Source organism: Macaca mulatta, chromosome 4, assembly GCF_049350105.2.
Source record: "Macaca mulatta isolate MMU2019108-1 chromosome 4, T2T-MMU8v2.0, whole genome shotgun sequence".
Classification (NCBI taxonomy): domain Eukaryota; kingdom Metazoa; phylum Chordata; class Mammalia; order Primates; family Cercopithecidae; genus Macaca; species Macaca mulatta.
Genome location: NC_133409.1, coordinates 160,828,159 through 160,849,962, shown reverse-complemented (window position 1 = coordinate 160,849,962; position 21,804 = coordinate 160,828,159). Strand labels below are relative to the sequence as shown.

Genomic DNA, 21,804 nt, shown 5'->3' with positions numbered 1-21,804 from the left:
TGAACAAAGCCCTGGGAAGATCGAACTGGGTGGAGCTCACAGCAGCTCAAGGAGGCCTGCCAGTCTCTGTAGACTCCACTTCTGGGGACAGGGCACAGCTAAAAAATTAGCTGGGCATTGTGGTGGGTGCCTGTAGTCCCAGCTACTTGGGAGGCTGAGTCAGGAGAATGGCGTGAACCCAGGAGGCGGAGCTTGCAGTGAGTGGAGATCGCGTCACTGCACTCCAGCCTGGGGGACAGAGTGAGACTCTGTCTAAAAAAATAAATAAATAAAAATAAATAAATAAATAAATAAATAAATAAATAAATAATAAGGAGTTGAAAGCTGACTGGACCGGACTTGTTATACCCAGAATTGCTAGAACATAAAATGTGTGTAAGATAATGTGAAAGAGATGGGAATTTAGTAGAGCATGATTGAATACAGCTATTAGAAAAAGAGAAAGCTATGTCATGTTTATATCCGAACAGTGTTTAGACTGCTCAGTAAACTTCATGCTATTTGGAGGCACTGCAGTTGCACAGTAGTTATACTGTCTGTCATAACACTGAAAGTGAACTCACAGAACATGCCTGCTTTCATAAAGAACCCCGAGAATTCAATCTTCTTTGTAGAATGACTGCATGATTAATAATCTAAGATTCTAATCACTTGACCCACGGTAATCTACTGTGATTTTAAAGTAAGCTGTTAATTGTCTTATGTGCAAGGCTGGCTTCTGTTTTTTGTGACACATTCTGATAAGAACTTCTCAATGGGAGTGATAGATTTTCTTTGGATTTTCTATTAAAAGAAGAGAAGAAACTTTGACAAATCGGCATTTTAGATTTTGATGTCTCTAAGGAGTCAGTTTTTATTTTTTAAGAGGAGACCTGTTACACCCAAGCATGCATTCAAAAGAGAGAAAACTAAAAGAAGCTTGCAATGGGATGGATCATTAAGGACCTTCTCAGAAATAGATGAAATGGATGTGGGCTTTAGCAGTTGTTGTTGTGGATGATTCGGCACTTCAGGAGCTTGAGATAATTGTCGATCTTATGTGAATCCCTGCGTAGGCAGTGGAGCAGGTTATAATAAGCAGAAAGGCGAGACTCTTCGTCAGCCATCTGCAGGGATGGAAGTCCCGTCCAGACAGGGTAGATCTCATTTTCTTTGGTTTCAGGATGAACCTAATCACAAAAAAACAGTGACTTATTCTTCATATTATTAGCATTTGTATGTCCTTGTTCTTTCTACCTGTTGGATTAAGAATTGAGAATGAGATATGCATGTAAAGTTTTAGACAAAGGCAATGATTTTTGTATATCTGGGCCAGTGGATCAGAAACCTATTCATCTAAAAACTAGAAGCAGAATACACGTTTAGGTTTTCTGACATCTATGTGATCACAGATGAAGTATGTTTTTGCAGGAGTAGACAGATGAAGAACTGGAAAGGTACTATGTAAATATCGACATAGATTTGACCAAGAGACAATGGAGTAGCTCACTTCGGTGCTCTCACTCGAGGAACTATTTCATTTCCCCATTTCCCCAGTCTTGTCCCTGATGTATCCTTCGTGCTTTATTCTTCCTGACATCCTTTATTTTCTTCCTGCTTTGAACTCAATCTATTCCCTATCTAGTGTATGTTCCAAAAACTTTAAAAAAGATGAAGATTGTACTTGTACTTGATGCTTTGGGGTACAGATAATTTAGTGATGACCATGACTAAGAAAAGCTGCTTAGCAGTCAGGAGATTTTCATTTCCTCAGATTTCTAGGGGAAACAATTGCTTTCTTTTGAGGTCCCTGGGCTGGGAGGTGCTGGGAAAAGCACCTACAAGAAAAGGGTACAGGCCGGGCAGGGTGGCTTACACTGTTTCACGCACTTTGGGAGGCTTGAGGTCAGGAGTTCAAGACCAGCCTGGCCAACATGGTGAAACCCCATCTCTACAAAAAACCCCACAAAAATTACCGAGGCCTATTGGTGCACGCCTGTTGTCCCAGCTACTTGGGAGGCTGAGGCATGAGGATCGCTTGAACCCGGGAGACAGAGATTGCGGTGATCACGCCACTGCACCCCAGCATGGGTGACATAGTGAGATCTTGTCTAAAAAAAACAAAAGGTCGGGGGGTTGCCGGCAGCAACCCTTCAGTGGTGAGGGCTGTGTGGTAGGGTTGGGGGCATGGCTGTGATAACAAAAGGAGGCTGAACAGCACAACAGAGGGCATGCTATGTTTCTTCACACTCTATAAGCCTTTGCAAACCAGGAAAGCCCAGAGTTCTTAGAGACCAAGTAACCATTTTAGCAACTTTAGGGATGTCAGCTAGTTTGGAGAGCTATTAGGTATAAATCTGCATGTAGACATGGATTTACTAAACCTTTTTCTACAGAGTGAGAATATTTTTCAAATCTGGGATTCCCTATTGGAATTTAAAGTGTGTGTGTGTGTGTGCACATGCCTGTGTGTGTGTGTGTGTTTTCATTGACTGGCTTTATGTTTTTATTTTTAATTTTTGGTACTTGAGCCCTAAGACAAAATTTACTGTGTAAGGGATAATGATATGAACAAGAATAAATAAATAAGTGGTAGAGAAAAAAGAACAGAAAATGGAGTACTATAGAACAAATTAGTGACCTCAGAAATTAGGTTTACAGTAATCATACATTCCAAGGTTAGTATGTACTTTGTGTTTGTTTTGGACATATTTTTCTCCCATGAAAATAACAAAAATGATACATGATAACATGTACTTAGTACACAAAAAGAGAAATATAAAATTGTTCCTGTTATTATTCCTATAATCATATATTTTTCTTTAGATGGTACATTATCCCTGAAAACCTCAGAAGCTGTTTAGGTATTATCTCACTAATGTTGAAATTATCCCATCTGAATGGAGATATCTATTGCAAATACTAACACAATCTAAATATGACAGATTATTTGGGGGAGATTAAGTACAATGACATGAGTTTTGATTTTGGAGTCCCAAGAAAAAACAAAATTTAGAATGAGGCAACTTTCTATAAATTACAAAACAAAAACATTCCAGAAAAGATATATCCCCTTCTTTTGTGACTCCCTGCCATCTAGTGCTTGTGGGATCCCCTGAAACCAATGCAACCTGTGTGCACTGATATCATTGTCTTGTCATGTTAATATCTGCTCCTCCCTGACAAGTCTGCGCAGCAGATCGGGGTGAGTGGCTGCGGGACCATCTAATCTGATTTTGGTTTTCTTCTTTCTCCCATCCCACTCTCATCCTCTGGTAAGGGGAGAAAAGAGAAAGCATCTGACCAGAATTTTCAATAGTGGGTGTCCTGGGATACTCTGCAGAAAACATGTATCTTGCAGATTCTATTCTCTAGTTTTCTCTCCCTTGAAAACACTTAACTTCCTGTCCTCAGGAAGGGGCAAGTCTGTGGTTTTGCATATAGAGTAGGGAAAGTGACATCTGTCAAATAGCATTCTAAGATTCATTTACATTAGAATCTATGACTATGAATGACTAGGCTCTTGCTTTATTTAACAGCGGTCTAGAATATGGAATGCTGAAATTTTCTTCTTTCAAAGGGAAATATTTCTCATCACAGAGGTCACCGCTTATATTAATGAGAAAAACAAAGAAGCACCAGGAGGCTACTCACCTGGCTGACTATCAGCTCCATGCCCTCTAGAAGCCGTTTGGTTTGCTCCTCAATCTCTACGGCTTTGGATAGGATAGCCTCCGGGGCTTCTTCCATACCACGTACTTCTGTGACTAGATGATACAGGGGCTCATTCCAGGATCGCAATATGCTGACTATCAGGCTCAGAAAGTCTTTTTGCTATGAAACCATATAGAACAATTGCATTAAAATAGGTAAAGTACAATGGGGTTAGTTACATGTGATTTTTGCTTAGAGAGGCTGGACGAAAATATCTCTTTTTATTCCTATGTGTAGGTATATTTTTCTTTAGGTGATAGAAGTTGTAGAAATGTAAAATTTAAACTATTGGCCTAAACTTTGCTAAAATTAAAAAAAAAGTCTGGCTTATTTCAATAACCACTTTTTCTAGTAAGTGTTCTAATTGATAAAATGAAGAATTTTGTTTTTCCTCTGAAATTCTACCATCTGTCCACTTAGCAAAATCTTTTGTATTTGATCGATTTGCTTGTCCCTGGGGAGAAACTAAAGTGTTGCCGGAATTCAGTAGGTGCCCAGAGTATCTGACTTGTGAGAAATAGATTCCACTGGGGTCCATGTCAAGGGGCCCAAATCACTCTCATCCAAGCATTCATTCATACTAATGAATCAAATTGTTCATCAAACTATTCATAATTTTTGATTTGTAGCTTTGTTTGGGGATCCTAGAACGAAGAGACAATGAAGATGACATGGAATTCATCAACATGCTTTCCTTGATCTATACAACCCCTGCCCCATGCTGCTGGCAGAGCAGTCTGTTCTCTTGGCTTATGCAGGCGAGTAAGATGCAACCAATGTTATCTGGAATAACCATGGAATTCACAATGGCGTTCTGGCTGCCCAGTTTTTGCTTACTACCAGGATCGTGTAGGAGACTCCAAGTAGCTGATTATCTCTGATGTAAAATGCTTACTTTGTAGAAGTACGTGAACTAGTCTAGTGGTAACAAAAAGAATAAAGAAGAAATAAATGGACATTGCAATGGAAACATGTACGAGGATATGAAAGAAAGAAGCTATAAAGAGGTACAGGCCATAAAGTGAGTGTCAGTGTAGTTTTTCTGGGAGCATTGCAACACAATGATTAAGAGTAAGGGTTGTGAATTGAATGAAGCCCAGGCTCACTGCTTATTTGCCATGTGACTGGTACAAATTCCATAGCCTTTCTGAGCCTCAGTTTCCTTATCTCAGTAAGTGTAATAACAGTACCTCATGTTATAGGATTTTTATGAGGATTAAATACAGTAATGCCCATAAAGTGCCTGGCAATGTAGTACAATTTGAGCATTCCTAATTTAAAAATCTAAAATCTGAAATACTCCCATGAGCATTTTGTTTTTTTAGCATCATGTAGGTGCTCAAAAAACTTAGGATTCTGGAGTATTTGGGATTTCTGATTAGTGATAACTCAACCTGTAGATCTCAATAAATATTTCCTCTTCCTCCTCCTTCTCCCCTTTCTCTTTCTCCTCCTTCTCTTATTATCATAATTATTATTAATGAACATAGCAGACAGAAATGTTGGTACCATTCCTAAAATTGTAAATGGAGAATACGTTGAATTTGTAGGGGGCATGTATATAAAGATGTTTGTTTTAAATCATGTTAAGGCTGTGATTATGGTAGACAACCAAAGGGAGAAATTACAGCAACAGAAGATTGAAGCTGAGATACATGATTGGGGCTGATACACAGACTTGGTAGTCATCAGAACAGTGGCAATTGTTGTAGCTGTGAAAAGTAAAATATTATGTTTTACAGGATCTGTTTTGTTTTTTTTTGTGAGGGGAGTGGTGACTTTTAACTAAAAAGTAAGACAGGGCAGAAGAGTCAGTGAAGAATGAAAAAGTAGGTGTCAGAGAAGCAGAAATAGAACCAGAATAGAGTCTTGAAAGTCCAGAAGAGATGGCTCCAATAGTGCAGGGGTCAGTAATGTAACATGCTGTTGATGTAGAAGTCACGAGTAACATGTAATAAATAAAACTGCATTTGTTTTTCTTACATATGCATAAATGTATATTTACCCACAGAAGTCGAATTCAGTTCAAACTTTCATATAGTATATATATAATCCTAGCGAAAAGGCATTGGTTAAAATAATGTTATCTGCAAGGACAATGTACGAATCTGCTATTTAGATTGCCACTACCATCTTTACTTAGCATTTGATTTGACTCATATTTTGTCAACTACATAATGTAATTTTTCGATTGCTTATTCTTCCTATATTTTTCTCTGCATGTACAATTACCACTGTATTACAGCACCTCTAATAACCTATCACCATGATAATACAGTGTACTGACTTGGTTGTTTTGGTGCAAAGCCTGGATGAAGGACTCACATTCATCTGTTGGGCTTGCTCCTTGTCTTCGGGGGTGGGAAGGGAAGAAGTGTGGCAGCTGTTGATGGCCCTGGTAATGAACCCCCGGCCATGGGTATACCGTTTATCCTGGAAATGATGAGACAGATTCAATTAGTTGGGGTTGTTTGGGCATTGAATAAATGAATCCATTACCAGAATACTAATACATTTGACAGATGTGTAATTTTTAAAATTTAGAGCTACATAAAAATGAAAACTAAAGAATTAAGAAAGTAACCCTTTTGCCTACTTCCCCCCATTATCTCTGTAAACTCATTTTTTCATCTAGTTTTCATAAATCTCAATCTTTTCCCTTCTTTGCAATTCTCTTGTTGTTTACTTTTACCATTCACACAAGTCACACAAGTTACTATTTGGAAAGCAAATGCTAAAGATACCAAAAATATGAAACAATACATTTTGTACTGAGAATCATCTTTCTTCAGCATTTGAGCCAAATGCCATAGTGCAAATGTATTTACATGTATTCATTTAATCTCTTATTTACTGTGGGCCCAAACTGATAGACTTCTCTTAATAGGCATTGTAAAATTATAACTTTTCTCTAAATGTTTCTCAGAGTCCACACACCTGTACCTTACTAAATTCATGATAGACATGGAATACAACTTTTTTTTATTATGACAAAATAAGTCAGAAACACAGGGCACACAATTTTAGGAAATATAAACAATGGACTGAGGATAAGAGCAGAATAAAAAATGAGCTAACAAATTGACAGGAAAGACTAGTCTTTAGCAAAACTTATAAAAGTCCAAAGGAATTACTAGGAAGATTTGGAAGACAAAAGATGGCCAGTCAAAAATGGAGGATGAAAGAGAAATCAGAGAGTAAAAATAATTTTATAAATGTACATTTATTCTCTATGGAGGCCCCTGATTTATTAAAGCAGTAATCTATTGTCTGCTCCTTGATTGACCTAGAAGAGTTAACCTATGATTTCCAAAATAGGTTATTCAGAAATAGAGTACATATTTCTGAAAAAGAAAAGAAAGGGGGGAAGGAAGGAAGGAAGGAAGGAAGGAAGGAAGGAAGGAAGGAAGGAAGGAAGGAAGGAAGGAAGAAAGGAGGGAACTAGGGAGAGAGGGAAGGAAGGAAGGGTAAGGGAAGGGAGGAAGGAAGGAATGAGGGAAGGAAGGAAGGGAGGAAAAGAAAGAAAAAAGCACTGGTTTCCAATTCTAAACTAGTCCTTTATTGTAATTTTAAACCCATACACTGAAAATCCCAGAAAAATGATTTCTAGCATTTTGGGGTTTTTGAAAAGTTATTAATTGTTTATTTTCCCCAGCATGGATTCAGCTCAGTTTAATTCTATTCAATCCACCCAATTCACTGCAGTGCAGTTCTTCGTTATTGGATATCTGTTCTGTGCTAAGTGAAGAATGCCTGTGGAGTCTGACCCCTACATTCAAGAATAAGAAATCAACACTCTTCCTTCTCCTCAGCCCCAGCTAAGCATGCTTTAGGTCAGGTGTTTAAATGTTGTTTATTTTTAAAAAATAAAGTGAATTAAAGAAAAAATTTAAAAGTCATTACATTCTTTGAGAATCTTTGCGATTTCATGGCACTGTCCCTTTCTTCTTGTTCCACATCTTATGAGCTGGTGTCTTCTTTCACATGTTAAAGTGTAACATTTGAAATTTGGCTTGGGAGGTTTTCTAGGTTAACATGTAGTAGAGCCCAATAGATCATGGGAAGTCTCCTTCAGGGAGGAAGCCAGAAGCATGGTACTTACGAATTCGCTGAACATTTCTGAGGAGAGGTTATGGATGTAGTGGGACAGGACAACTGCGCGGTCAAACAGGTCTCGAAGGGTCACCTGGCATCTGGCAGCCCCACCAGGACAGATGGGCAAGGGGGCCACGTTCTGGCACAGGAGCAGGTTTGACACCAGCAGCAGCAGGAGGGACCCTGCTTAAATAAGAATGCGAACCACTCTGAGATGATCTATTCCACGGAGGTTCTCAAAAGAAATCCTGCCGAGGAAAGCCTTATTGCTCCCCACTGCCCTCAGCTGCCTGATTTGGCACTGTAATGGCTGGGATGGGGGAAGAACCAATGCCTTCCACTATGTAAATGTAGATATATATATAATTGTGTTTGCACAGATATATAGTTTGAGAAGTGGGTTACTTCCTGCATTTTTGTATGGTTCCCAGAAGTGCTTCTCTACTTTGCAAATATTTGGAGCTTAAATTAATTCTGAGCTAGGGTGTTCAGGTCATTCTCTTAAGATAGTTTAATGTCTTGGGAGTTTCTGCAGGTTTTAAGCAGTCAGGCTGTCCAGGAGTTTGTAATGTTTTTTTAACTAGGTGTGTCTGATAATTTACATTTTAGACACTGATATAACAAAAACAGCACAGTTGATCCTTTCGATTTATCATCCTGCCTGATAAGAATAAACACATGATTGTTTGATTGCTAATACTGAGTATGAAGAGAATTCTGACATAAAAATAATGCTGTAGCTTAGATCTGCTAACTCACCATAATAATCCCATGCATTTGTTTGACACTTTGCCAAAAGCATTAAATTTGTTTTCTATATTTGAGCTTCATAATAACCTTGTGAGATACACTGGGCCTTTGTAATTATCATCAAATTATATTGATGAAACAGATGGCTTAGGGAAGTTAAGTGATTTTTCCCCAAGTCGTATTATTAGTGGGTGAGAGAGGCAGGATGCCAATACTGTGGTCTTTGCACATCGTCTTGTCACATCGCGTACACCTGTGGGCTCTCAGTCTGCATCTGTGTAATGGGGGCCGCATGAGTAGCTGTGATGGCTCAGTGTTTACGCAGGTTGTTGCCATTGCTTATAAAGAACAAGTTCTTTGCCTTTGATTGATTGCATCACAACAGAGGCCCCAGAAAGCTTGATTTTATCCACTTTTCCTGCTCTAATTACAAAACACTCTGATCTTTGTCGAAGGTTTTCAAAGCTTTGTCCTCAATTTGCTATCTCAGCAAATGGACAGTTACAGGCCTGTAACATATCAATAACTTATACTTTCAAAAGGAAAGAAATGATATATAGCTACCAAATTTAAATCACTTGTTAACTTCAGTGACACTACCCCAAAAGAATGCCCAATATAAAACCGTGTTTATCACAAAACTTAAGTCCTTCGAAACCTTTAATAAATGCAATCTGAAATGTCCAAGATAAAACTAGGCAAATGCTAAAGATTAGTTTGTGAAAAAGTACCTAAACCTAAACACTTAAAAATACCTAAAAAATTGTTTAGTGTAGGAAGTGACGTTTTAGTTGCAAAATAAAATTTTTGTTTGAGATGATTCCTATTACAGACTTTTAATTTTTCAAAAACATGATGCTTCCAAAAAGTTTATTTTATGCATACTATAATCATATGATGAAACCAAATGTATATTTTATCTGTATGTGTAAATAAAATGTGCTTTGTGGATAGAGAAATTGGAATAACAGGTCTAGGAAATTCACAACTGGATAGATGTTCTGTATTCTGAGTACATTTATCTGCACATTTAGCATGGAAGGGATTTTTAAAGCCCAAGATGAGGTAAAATAGACACATGTTTTTGTTCTTCATTTCACTAGAAACAAATTTTATGGTTGTTACTAATTTATTTTCCTTGCAAATGTCAACCAAGAAAGTAAAGGTGATTAGTTATTACTAGGTAACCTGTTTTTCCTTTTGAAATGTCATTTGGCGTGAACCAAATTGACAAAGAATAGAAAAGACAATTCTGCTATTAGTGTCTATTTTATGGCTTCACAATTGAAAGTTTCATCAGGTTGATTTGAGTTGGCCAATCCACATTAGAGGCCTGATAACCAGAAAATGTTACTTTGTCCCTTTGAGAGTTGTGGCAAATTGGACCCATAGACTCTTTGAGTCTTATTCCAATCCAGAGTTTCTCAATCTTGATATTATTGGCATTTTGAGTTGAATAATTTCTTGTTCTGGGGGCTGTCCCGTGCATTGAAGGATGTTTAGTAGCATCCCTGATCTCTATCCATTAGATACCAATAGCACTTTTCCCTCACTTCCCCACCTCAGTTAAGACAACCCAAAACACCTCCTGACATTGCCAAATGCCTCTGGGAGAAGAGAGGATTTCCCTGTTTGAGAACCATTGTTCTGTTCTATGGTGCGCTTGTATAATTGCTTCCTAGAGCAATCATTAGATTGCACTTCTAAACATTGTAAACCTGCAACCTCTTATTAGTTAAAATTTCACATTAATCCCCCCGACAGGAGTGTTGATACAACCAACAACCCAGTGAGTTGTCACACATACCTTTCCATGGCGATCCTTTGATGTTCATGTTGGTGATCGTTGAGGGAAACACACTTCACCAGAGGAGATCCGGAAGTCTTACGGTTTTCTCTCTCCCAGATATTGGCTTTATAAACCTTTGACATCTTCATGAATATAATGAATCAGGCATTCGTTTCCCTTTTCCTGGTCATCTATTTCCATCATTGAGATTACCCCCATAATTTCAAACATCAAATGGTATTTTATTTCTTATTCATATTCAGGAAGACATATTGGTCAGAAATGAACATTCTAGGAAGGATTTTGATTAATTAGGCCAAAAGGAAATGAGAGAAATGATGAAGGTGAGATCTGAGACTAGTTTGGTTTGGAGGATCTATAAAACTACAGAAGTCATTTACTTTAAAATTTATCTTATTTCTCTACAGTTTGTTGAATACATAGGATTATATTTCACTTAAGTAACAGTCTCATGTATTATCAGTTATCAAGTTTCTTCCTCAAGATTGCTAGGTAAAGATTTAAACATTTTTACACTAAATACCAAGAGATATAGAATAAGGATTGAGAAATCAGAATTTTCAGTCCCCTGTTACACTGTCATTAAATTTCCCTCATTTTGTTTCTTTTTACATTTTGTCTTTTTAAAAATACGTTTCGTCTTTTTAAAAATAGCATATCTGTATGGTACTTTCAATGTACATCTTCATCTGTTTATTTCTTTTGATTTTAACATATGTGTTAAGTGGTATTATTCTCTCCAGTTTACAGATGAAGAAACAGGAGCCTGGAGAGACTAAAGGTCAAGAATATGAAAGAAGTAGTTCAGTGCAAAAGTAATTGTGGTTTTGGGCTTTACTTTTAAATGGTAAAAACTGCAATCACTTTCACACCAACCTAATAATTCTACAGTTGAGTTAAATGAAGGAACAATTATTACTTCACGGAAAATCAGGAGTCATGTGAGGAAGGCTGGGAAATGAATTCTCTTGTAAACATCCTGTGGACCCACTTCTAAGACAAACAAGCTATAACCCCTGATTTAAGAGTTTATTTTGGGGAAGTGATACAGTAGTTTTCCAGGGCAAACACACGTGCGTGCGCACACACACACACACAGACACACTTACACCCATCATCCTGCTATACCATGTAATAAACTGAAATTCTAGCCAGTAATTTCCACTCTTTTCGAGGATAGGAGTGTGTAAACTGTTATTAACTTATGATCTCTCTACCTTCTCTGACCCTGAGCCACTCTGGGGTTAAGGTGACAAAAATTCATCTTTCATGGGCTTAAAAATTCCATTCACCTTTTGAAAATTTCCTAAATGAAATGATTATAATGAATAAGAACTAAGTTTTATTGATGACTTTCTCTAATTTTTAAGTCCATGCATCTAAAGCAGCCTGTGACCTTTAGTTTCAAATTTGCTGTCTCTTACAATAGACTGATGAATGAGGTAATTTAAAAAATAATCTTCCTATGGCATTTACTTTTTCCATAGTTCCTAGAGCCACATATGTGCTTTAGCAATTATCTGACTAAGTGCTCTTATGGGGACCTAGAAATCTTAACGAAGACTAACGTCTCTGAAAAACTATCTTCCTAATTGCCTTAGTTTAAGGCAATCCTGCGTTTTGAATCATAAACATCAAATGTGATGATTCATAGACTCTCTCAATCTGAAAGCTGGGTCAGGATTCCATATATTCACATTAGGTATTCATTTTTTCCCTGGATGGTGAAAGTCTGAATTATTAAGAGAGCAGAGCTGTGTGGCAGAGAAATTTACATTATCCCGTATTCTCCTCCTCTCCCATAAACTTAAGAGTAAGAAAATCTGTTACAAGAACTGACAATGACAACTTAATCTTAAAATTTAAAGGTGTTGCAACATTTGTAGATAGCCAGGATAAGAGCAATCTAAGAAAACCTAAGCTGTGTTTATTCAGTGGCAGTCAGTCGATTTATTTGACTGCAAAGAGGTACATGTTTCTCTGTAAAATTTATTGTGTGTTTCCTTGCTGCTCCACAGCCCCACATTTCCTGTGAATGGAATATTGCAATATATAAATAATGCAAAGACATATTTTATGCAAAAATCATAGTTGTCCTATTCTTCTAACTGCTGTGCATGTTATCCCTTTTCACCTTAATTTTTATGTGTGCTTATTTGTCAGCCTTTCTCTTTATCAAACTGTGCCCTTAATTTAGAGCAATAAAGAAGTTCAGTAAGAATTGGGTTGTATGTTTTAAAACTTTACAAAACTTCGTTTGCCATTTTTGGTCTGAGGTCTTGTGATGAAACTGGGGGCTGATGATTGATTTATGTCAAGTAGCTGAATAAATAGCTCAAATGATGCTAAAATTCCCATACTACATTTAGTACCTGAAACTAATAAACAAGTTTGCCATCTTTTCTAAAGAACTCTAATTTTTAACATTAAGTAACATCAGGTTGGTTTTTATTCCTAATTTGGAACAAAGTTTGTGTTTTCTTCTGTTTATCTGTTTTTAAGTTTGGAATAATTTTGTTTTTCCTTCTGTCATGTATGAAGCAAAGTATATTTAAAATCTTTCACAGGCCGGGTGTGGTGGCTCACGCCTGTAGTCCTAGCACTTTGGGAGGCTGAGGCAGGCAGATTAAGAGATCAGGAGTTAGACGCCAGTCTGACCAATATGGTGAAACCCCGTATCCACTAAAAATACAAAAATCAGCTGGGTGTGGTGGCGGGCACCCACTGACTAGTCCCAGTTACTCAGGAGGCTGAGCAGGAGAATCGCTTGAACCCAGGAGGCGGAGGTTGCAGCGAGCCATGATTGTACCACTGCACTCCACCCTGGGCCACAGGGTGAGACTCCATCTCAAAAAAAAACAAAAAAAAAATGTCTTCACATAACTTAAGAGGTGTCTACTGCAAGATATGCTAGGGGATATTAAAGAGGGAAAGAAATTAAGAGTTAAAAAAATCCTCAGAATAAATGTATCACAAAGATATTTCAATTTATATTAGTAGTGAATTGTCTTAAATAAAGCGAAATATGAAATGATTAAAGGTGTATTGTTTATGAATTGAAAAATTCTGAATAGTCATCTTCTAATGCTTGGACTAAAAAATTAAATAGTATGTATGCTGTTTTCAGTATAAAATATTAGACAATGTAAAGGGCACATTGGAGAAAAGATCAATAGTGTTTTTTTTGAATGGCACTATTTTTAGAATAAGCAAAATGCAATGCCTTAATTACATCCTACTATTTAGATTAACTTCATACATATTGTTGAATTGAATTTGGCCTAATGCTGCCCCATTTTCAGTAAACTGCAATCTAACTTAGTATGTAAACAAACTGCAACCTAAATTAAGAATATATTCTTGTAACAAGTAGCTGAGTCTTGGACAATCTTAGCAGCTGAGCTTTCAGCCAGTTACAGGCTACAAACTGCTCAGACATGTCCAAGTAAGGCAAAGGAGGAGCTGTAATCAATGACACTATTTCTGTTTGTCATTTTATTTTTCTGTCTGTAAATACTGCCTGCCCACTTTGCAGGGAGGAGCTTTCTAAACCATTACTCATTTAGGGTGCTGCCTCATTCATTAATTGTCTCTTTGCTCATTTAAACCCTGCTAAAATCAATTCTTCTAAAGTTTTTTCTTTTAACAATAATAAGATATGCTTTTGTTTTCTTTTGGGAGTGTTCCTGTTCAGTGTTTGTTTTTGCTAGGGCTTTGGAGATCATCAGTTTCCCTTCAGAACCCCAGAATGCAAGTTCTTAATCTGTTGTCAGTTCCTTGAGGGCATTTGCTACTTAAATAAGAAAACTATAGTGGAAGCATTTGGAAATTTCCCTTATAATTCTTATTTTTTTCTTTTAATTGCTGCTATACTATTCATATCTTCTGGTCTAGTTCTATGAGATCTCTATGAATTATATGTCACATGCTTGTTCTGAATCATGTGTGCCTTGGGACAAATTTTAATGCCTGATATAAAATAATGCCAGATTTAAGGATGATGTGTCCAGAGACTTCACAAATGTAAATCTCACTCTTTAAGAGTTATGTTTTTTTTTTTTAGGCAAAATAATTAAATATTTAGCTGTATGCTAATCAGAAGTGAGGTGGATAACTTTCCTTGTGAAAGGTTCCTCACACTTCAATATTATAGGTATGTGCACAGGCACACACATTTCTTATCTGATGGAAAGTAGAGCTGAAGCATGCCTACTTCTAGCTAGGGATCAACTGGTCTATCTATCTATCTATCACCTATCTGTTAATCATCTCTTATTATTATCGAATAGGAAATGGGACTCTCAGCCATGCTTACTTCCAGGGATAATTTTAAATTTTATAATTTAAAATTCTAATTAGCACAGACACCATCAAATAGAACAGAAAGCTATAGCAATAGATCAGGGTGCCTGAGGCCCCCTGAAATGATAGGCATTAATTTTTTATTGTTTCATAGTGGTGAGACTGTAGGGGTTGACCTATGCGAGGGGCTGGGGGAGTCTAGAGGAATCAGAGCACTTGGGAAGTCAGGGAGTTGAGTCTGTGCTGAGAAGTATTTTGATATTGTAACAACGCTTAGGGCCATGCATGTGCTGACACACTATCACCCCTAACTTCCTCCACTGCCAATTTTTTTGCCTATATTGAAAGATTCAGATTGAAAAGTAGAGCAGGCTCTTCAGAGAAAATGCTGCCCTTCAAATCCAACCTACATACCCTTTATCCTCCAATACATTTTTCTGTTAGAATTTGTCTAAAATATCTTAGCTGTGACATATCTGCTTAGTTTTTTTTTTCTTATTTATTCATTCATGTCTTATCAGTATAACCAAAGGGATTATTTTTTAGGAAAGCTCCTTACCATTGCAGTGGATCTAGAAGAAAATGGACATATAAATAAGAATTAATTCTTTGATGGAGTGCTCTATTGTCCAACAGTAATTAAAACATGTATAATACTAGGCTTTTAAATGACATATGGGAATGTAGAAGTTCAAGGTGATGAAGAAGTCTTGTGGGAAAGGCAGGTCACAGAATCATGGATCTCACTAATTCTAATAAAATAAATGGAAAATAAGATTAAAAAGAAACTAAAAATACACTTATCAAAAGTGGAAGGAAGTATGAACATGTTCATTTTTAAAAATGGTTTATATCTGAGAATCAATAGATATAGTCAAGCTGATTTTTATCAGTTACGATTTCAACAGATGATGCAAAGTTCTGACTGTAACCCTTACAAAAATGGAAAACAGATCGTAAACCTTTTAAGTTGTCAGAAAAAGAAAATACACATACGCATACACACACATCCAAAACACAAGACTTTCCATTTAATAGAAAATAGAAAAAAAAGGATATGTAGGCCACAAAAATATGCAATTGGGGGCAGAATAAAATCAAGTATATCAAGATAAATCTACTTATTAAAAGAAGAAAATGACTCAGTTTCTCTAAAAATGGCAAATTCCAATTAAATGCTTATATACAAGTGACATAGCTTGTAGGGGAGAAGAGATTCTTTTTCTTGCCCATAGATAGGTTCATGCCTGACAGTCCTATAACAAAAGACAGTAACAAAATAAAAATGTACAGATTTATTCAATATAAATTTACATGAAAAAGAGCCTTCAGAAATGAAGAACCAAAGAAACAGAGAAATGTGTATTTTTATGCTTAAGGTTGATAAAAAGTGGACAGTCATGTAGAAATATAATTGTACAAAAAGGAGTATGATCTAAGATACTATAGGGAACTTACCAAAGCCTGTATGTTCCGATTCTTCTGGGTGTCTCTGTCTTTGAGGGTACTTCTGGAATGAAGGTTCTTATGACCTACTTTATAGAAACGTCAGAGGATTCTTTTATGGCCTGCTTCAGGGGAGAAGGGCGGGAAAAGCTCACAGAGTGAACTTCCTGTTTCTGCTGTTTTCTGAAATGCCAAGATGCCATATTTTGGGGTAGTGTGTTCTGAACCCCATCAATCTAAAAGAGTGGTTTTCAAAGGTCAAGCACTTAGGTGGTGATTTTGCCTCCCAGAGACATTTGGCAATGTGTGAAGATGTTTATGACTGTCATAACTGGAAGTGCGGGTGCTGCTGGTATCTGGTGAACAGAGACCAGACATGTTGCTAAACATCTTACAACACACAGAGCAGCTCTCAGGACAAAATATTATGCCATCCAAATGTCGGTAGTGCTGCTGTTGAAAAACCTAGATTAAAATGGAGTGCCTAAAGAAGTTAAAGTACAAAAATATCACACCAAGCAAATTAAATTGCTGGAGTAATAAATTTATTACTAGGCAAAAATGTTAAAGCAAAGTACAGTACTTTGTGATATTGTATTGATATGCAGTCAACATGGAGATGAGACTGTCTATAGTCTTTTTGTATTCAATAATAGGATCAAAAATATCAAGCATGTATTAAGCAAATGTGAGGGAAAATTAACCAAGACACAAGATAATGGGTGCGTGTATTTCAAGCACCTAGAACATCTACAATAGAATATATGACAAAAATAGTATATAAATAGTTGAGTTTGTTTTATTTTCTCTTACTGGTTACCATGATTGTTTAATGGCTGAATCTAAATAATTCCTTGAGTTCTTATCTATGTTAATTTTTGTTGGCATTCAACCTTATACTGCCCCTTTTGGCTGTCTTATTCAAAGTCATGACTTTACTTGTCATACCCAGGAAGATGATCCCAGCTCTGTTTATCTCTCCCTAAGTTCTCTTCTGAGTTACTAATTACCTGCTAGACATTTCAATCTATATGTCTACAAGTAAGATATAGTGAATTACTAAAGAAAATCCTTAACGATTCATCTTTTCCCTCAAATAGCTTCTCAGTCAACACTTAACATCTCAGAGTTGTGTTTATTTCCTTTTCTTTTGTTTCCCTTGCATCACACTCAACCAGTTGGCGGGTGACAATTATTCTGTCTCTCTAATTCCATAAAATTCTCTTTCCTCCTCTCTCCAGGTTATCTTGACTTGCATATTACAATAGCTTCTCTTCCAATTTCTCCTGCCTATGTTCAATTCAATTTCAATCTGTTCATCCATTAAGAAGATTAACCATCCTGAGGCTCAACTTCTGGACAATCTCTAATTTGTCTAAATCACAGTATTTTAGAGGTAGAGGAAACATGGAGTAATTCTAACCAAATATCACATTACAGAAATAAAGAAAGTGAGGTAAACATATTTAATTACTGAAAGAACTGGCACTGGAACTCCAAGTCTTTCTCCTGCCATACTGGTAATATTTCTTCTTACGTTCTGTCTGCCCACTTCTATATGCCTTTTGATGTGCCCACCGAGCTTCTTATGTAGCTGATGATAAGTCTTCATGAGGAGATAAAGATGTGACCTTGAATACACATTTTGAAACACATTATTACTTCAAGGAAAAATGCCAAGGTAATTGGGTTTCCAAAGAGAGGAGAGATAAATGGAATGTTCTGAAGAATTCAGTGTCTTTAAGAAAACATGGCCACTGTCAAAGAGAATTTGAGTGTGATTCTAAATCATGTTATAAAAACAATACGTTTGTTAGACTATTTCTCAATGAGTTATGCAGATAAGGGATGAGAAGCTATTAATTTTTTTCATCTTCAAATTGGTCTTTGATTTATCTGCCATTTTGGTCTCTAAGAATTCTTTTACTAATATGAGTCTTGCATGTGTCATAAAATTTTCATTTAACTTTTTCACTTGTCACTTCTACATCATTAGTGGAATGAAAGTCAAAGAATTCTTGTAAATTAAAAAAAGAGATAAAAGGTTATCTGTCGACCACTTGAGAGATGCTATGCTATTATTACCATTAGAGGTGATGTGGCATTTGAATGTTCTCTTTTCTACAGGCATTTGGTACTGATATCTTATAAAATTAACTTAATAGATGAGAAATAGTGTGTTTCATCCAGAAGGGAGAATTGATTTCATAAAGAAACAAAGTGAATGAATATAAGTTATAAGTTTCTGTTAGTAACTGCAGAATAACAGATAGTCTTTAATTTCAGCTACATCTGAAAACAGAGAAAGTATCCATTGGAATAAGTGGAAATCATAGGTACATATGTAGGAGACAGCTATGAAATTATGAGAATGTTTTCATGTTTGATTTATAAAAAGCTTTCTCATTGAGGTTATGTCAATTATATAGGAGTACATATTTTATCATTTAAGAATATTTTTTGAAGATAACTATGTGAAATAACCGTCTTCCAAACTCTTAGCTACATGAATGAAGTTAACAGTGAAATAATTATTTATGTGTTTTAATCTAAAGAGAACTTTAATACCAAATGTCAAGAAAGAATTTCTTTTTCCAAGTAGTTTCAAAAAGCATTCATTGCATTTTCTTGTGTAGGTCTGTATCTTATTTTTGTTCAAAACCTTTTAAATTTTTGTTTATAGGTTAGCAAATTAGATGGTTAAAAACAGTCAATCACATTGTAGGTTTTGTAGGCCCTCAGCAATTGTTGGTGAAATTATGAATGATTTTTACCTTTCAAACTCCTTGATGACCCAAACAATGATGAAAATAATGAAATCCCTTTTTTCAGTGCTCTGATCAAAATCCTATAACATGCCATTGGTGTGTAGATTTTATCCATATTACTTGAGTAGTTTAACTTTAAAACTTGTACAAATTTTACTCACTGTGTATGTGCTGGCAGCCACTAGATATGTATATGTGTTTGTTCTGAATTACTCAGATAATTGTCCCAATGTCACTGTGTATCACAAAACTTTACTACATGCAAAATATACTTTAATTCCTCATCAGTGTTTTAACATTTTTGGAAGATATATTTTTTAAAATTACATATAGTATTTTCATTATGTGAAGTATTTCTAGCAATACAACTCAAAATTTCAAATCCCATAAAAATGATTCCATTAGAGCTTTTAGTAACTTTGCAGGAAGGTCTAGAATATGAAAGTGAAAATAATGGACAGCTTTTAATGGACTAAAAAATTTCATATTACATGTATATAAAATAAAGGGTAAAAAAATAAGTTCTAGATAGCATCTTATCACCCAGGTCCATTTCCACTGATAACCACTGCTTCAAAGGTTAAATTAAAATGCACACCTGCAGAATATTTGTGTGTTTAAAGAATTCATTAAAAGTGGAATATTCCTTCCTGTTTGGCCAATTCCTTAATGAATATATTTGCATTTAATAATAACATCTTACCTTTAGAGCTTTCTTGCTCATTTTCTCTGCCTTTATCCTAAGCAGTCAGATTTCCAAGGTTAAGACCAAAGGCTTTGTAAAAATGTCATGGGTTTGTCCTTGTCAAAAAAAGAAAAAAATCTCAAAAGTCTTTTCTGGCAATTTACTTCAACGTCATTTCAAGCATAAGAAACTTTATATCATCCCAGACATAAAATAAAAAATATTGTTTTGTACTGTTATGAAAGATTTTATTATGTATATTCTGCCTTTGGACAGACACATTTCAGGGCAGTTCATAAAGATGACATTACAACTGTTTTACTTTCATTACAACCCCAAATTACAAATTTATGTCTTAAGCCTTGTCTTTGTAGAAAGGGTTGTATGGAAGCAAACTTCAAGATTTTAAATGAAGCAATATGTTTGCTTTTAAGAACAAATTTTATATTATTGTTTGTTAAGGAGTTATACAGACTTATGTATACATCAATGAATAGGGGAAATAACTTTTGAATTAAATTATTTGCTCCAATTTTGGCTTACTCCAGCGGTACCTACATGACAAAATAGTTACTTTATTACCAAATTTGATAGATACGATGTGTCATGCTTTGTGAAAATTCCTGATGCCTCCACATTTCCTGTTGCTCATGAAGCTTCATAAACTTCTATAGCTAGCAACTTCCAGTGATACCTAATCCTGCCAAGGTATTATGAAATCAGACAGGCCAAGTACTCATTCGCAACTGTGGCCACTCGGCATAGGGCTGATTTGGTGATACTTTGACTAATGTTTAGAATATCTTCAGTGAGATAGACTATAAATAGTTGTCTTGATTATCTATGGCTGTAAAAAACAAAAACAAAAGCAAAACAAAATAAATGAAACTACCCTCAAATTTTGTGGTTTACAACAACAACAATCAATTTGTTGTTATCGCTCATGGCTCTTGCTTGGGATCTTTCATGTGGATTGCAGCCAAATGGTGGCTAGAACTAAACATACCTTGAAGGCTTCTTCACTCACATGTTTGTTAGTTGATATTGGCTGTCAGCTGGGATTGTCCGTCAGAATTCCTACTTAGGGCCTCTCCATATGCTCTGGGCTTCCTCACAGCATAGTGGAAGGTCTCTAAAGCAACTAACCGAAAAGACTAGGCAGAAACTCTACTTCCTTTTATCAACTGCCTTGGAAGTTACATAGTATCATTTCCTTCCTGGTTGCTGGCAGGCCTGGATTCAAGGGATAAAATAGACCCCAACTCTCCTTGACAGAGGTGTCAATATCACCTTGTAAGAAAATTGTGTGGAATGGAAGATTTTGTCCTATCCGTCCTGAAGAATATATCTGTGATAATCATTGTACTCCAGTGTAATATCATCTGCTTCTTTAATTATTCTGCAATGACCTCTGATGTCTACTACCATTTTTTTTTTTTTTTTGAGACGGAGTCTCACTGTTGCCCAGGCTGGAGTGCAGTGGTGTGACCTCAGCTCACCACAACCTCTTCTGCCTCCTGGGTTGAAGCGATTCTCCTGCCTCAGCCTCCCGAGTAGCTGGGACTACAGGCGCATGCCAACATGCCCGGCTAATTTTGTATTTTTAGTAAAGATGGGGTTTCACTATGTTGGCCAGGCTAGTTTTGAACTCCTGACCTCGTGATCTGCCTGCCTCAGCCTCCCAAAGTGCTCTGATTACAGGCGTGAGCCACCGTGCCTGGCTGATGTCTACTATCTAATTAATATTTTTTTACTCAACAGCAGCACATTTACTTGTATTCTCTTTCAGGGCTGCCCGATAGTGGCAGATTCCTCCTTTGCCTGAAATAACTTCTTTTTTTTTTTTTTTTTTTTGAGACGGAGTCTCGCTGTGTCGCCCAGGCTGGAGTGCAGTGGCACGATCTCGGCTTACTGCAAGCTCTGCCTCCCGGGTTCATGCCATTCTCCTGCCTCAGCCTCCTGAGTAGCTGGGACTACAGGTGCCCGCCACCACGCCCAGCTAATTTTTTGTATTTTTAGTAGAGGTGGGGTTTCACAGTGTTAGCCAGGATGGTCTCGATCTTCTGACCTCATGATCCTCCCGCCCGGCCTCCTGAAGTGCTGGGATTACTGTTTCTAAAACCATTTCTTCTAACCTGGAACACAAGTCTTGCAAAGGAAAGAATACCAAATAATTATTTTGTTTCCAGAATCTAGATCAGGCATTAGCAAACTTTTTCTTAAAAAAAGCAGATAGTAAATATTTTAGGCTTTGC

The 21,804-nt window shown here is 36.5% G+C and overlaps 1 protein-coding gene across 2 annotated transcripts; it reads right to left on the bottom strand.

Moving 5' to 3' along the window:
* Positions 1-820: 820 nt before the first annotated feature.
* On the bottom strand, positions 821-16,318 carry PRL (prolactin). 2 transcript variants are annotated; one of them, NM_001047128.3, is given in 6 exon segments: positions 821-1,169; positions 3,634-3,813; positions 6,019-6,126; positions 7,796-7,971; positions 10,346-10,470; positions 16,109-16,318. In NM_001047128.3, coding segments are annotated over 5 exon segments (684 nt in total). In that variant the 5' UTR covers positions 10,374-10,470; positions 16,109-16,318; the 3' UTR covers positions 821-977.
* Between the last annotated feature and the right edge of the window lie 5,486 nt (positions 16,319-21,804).

What these genes read in the sequence shown, in the direction of transcription:
- PRL (XM_077998639.1), bottom strand. Translation starts at nt 10,373, where the DNA reads ATGAACATCAAAGGATCGCCATGGAAAG. An exon ending in CAAAGGATCGCCATGGAAAG is followed by an intron (nt 7,975 to 10,345) that starts GTATGTGTGACA and finishes TTCTTATTTAAG; the next exon opens with CAGGGTCCCTCCTGCTGCTG. An exon ending in AGCAAGCCCAACAGATGAAT is followed by an intron (nt 3,814 to 6,018) that starts GTGAGTCCTTCA and finishes ATGGTTTCATAG; the next exon opens with CAAAAAGACTTTCTGAGCCT.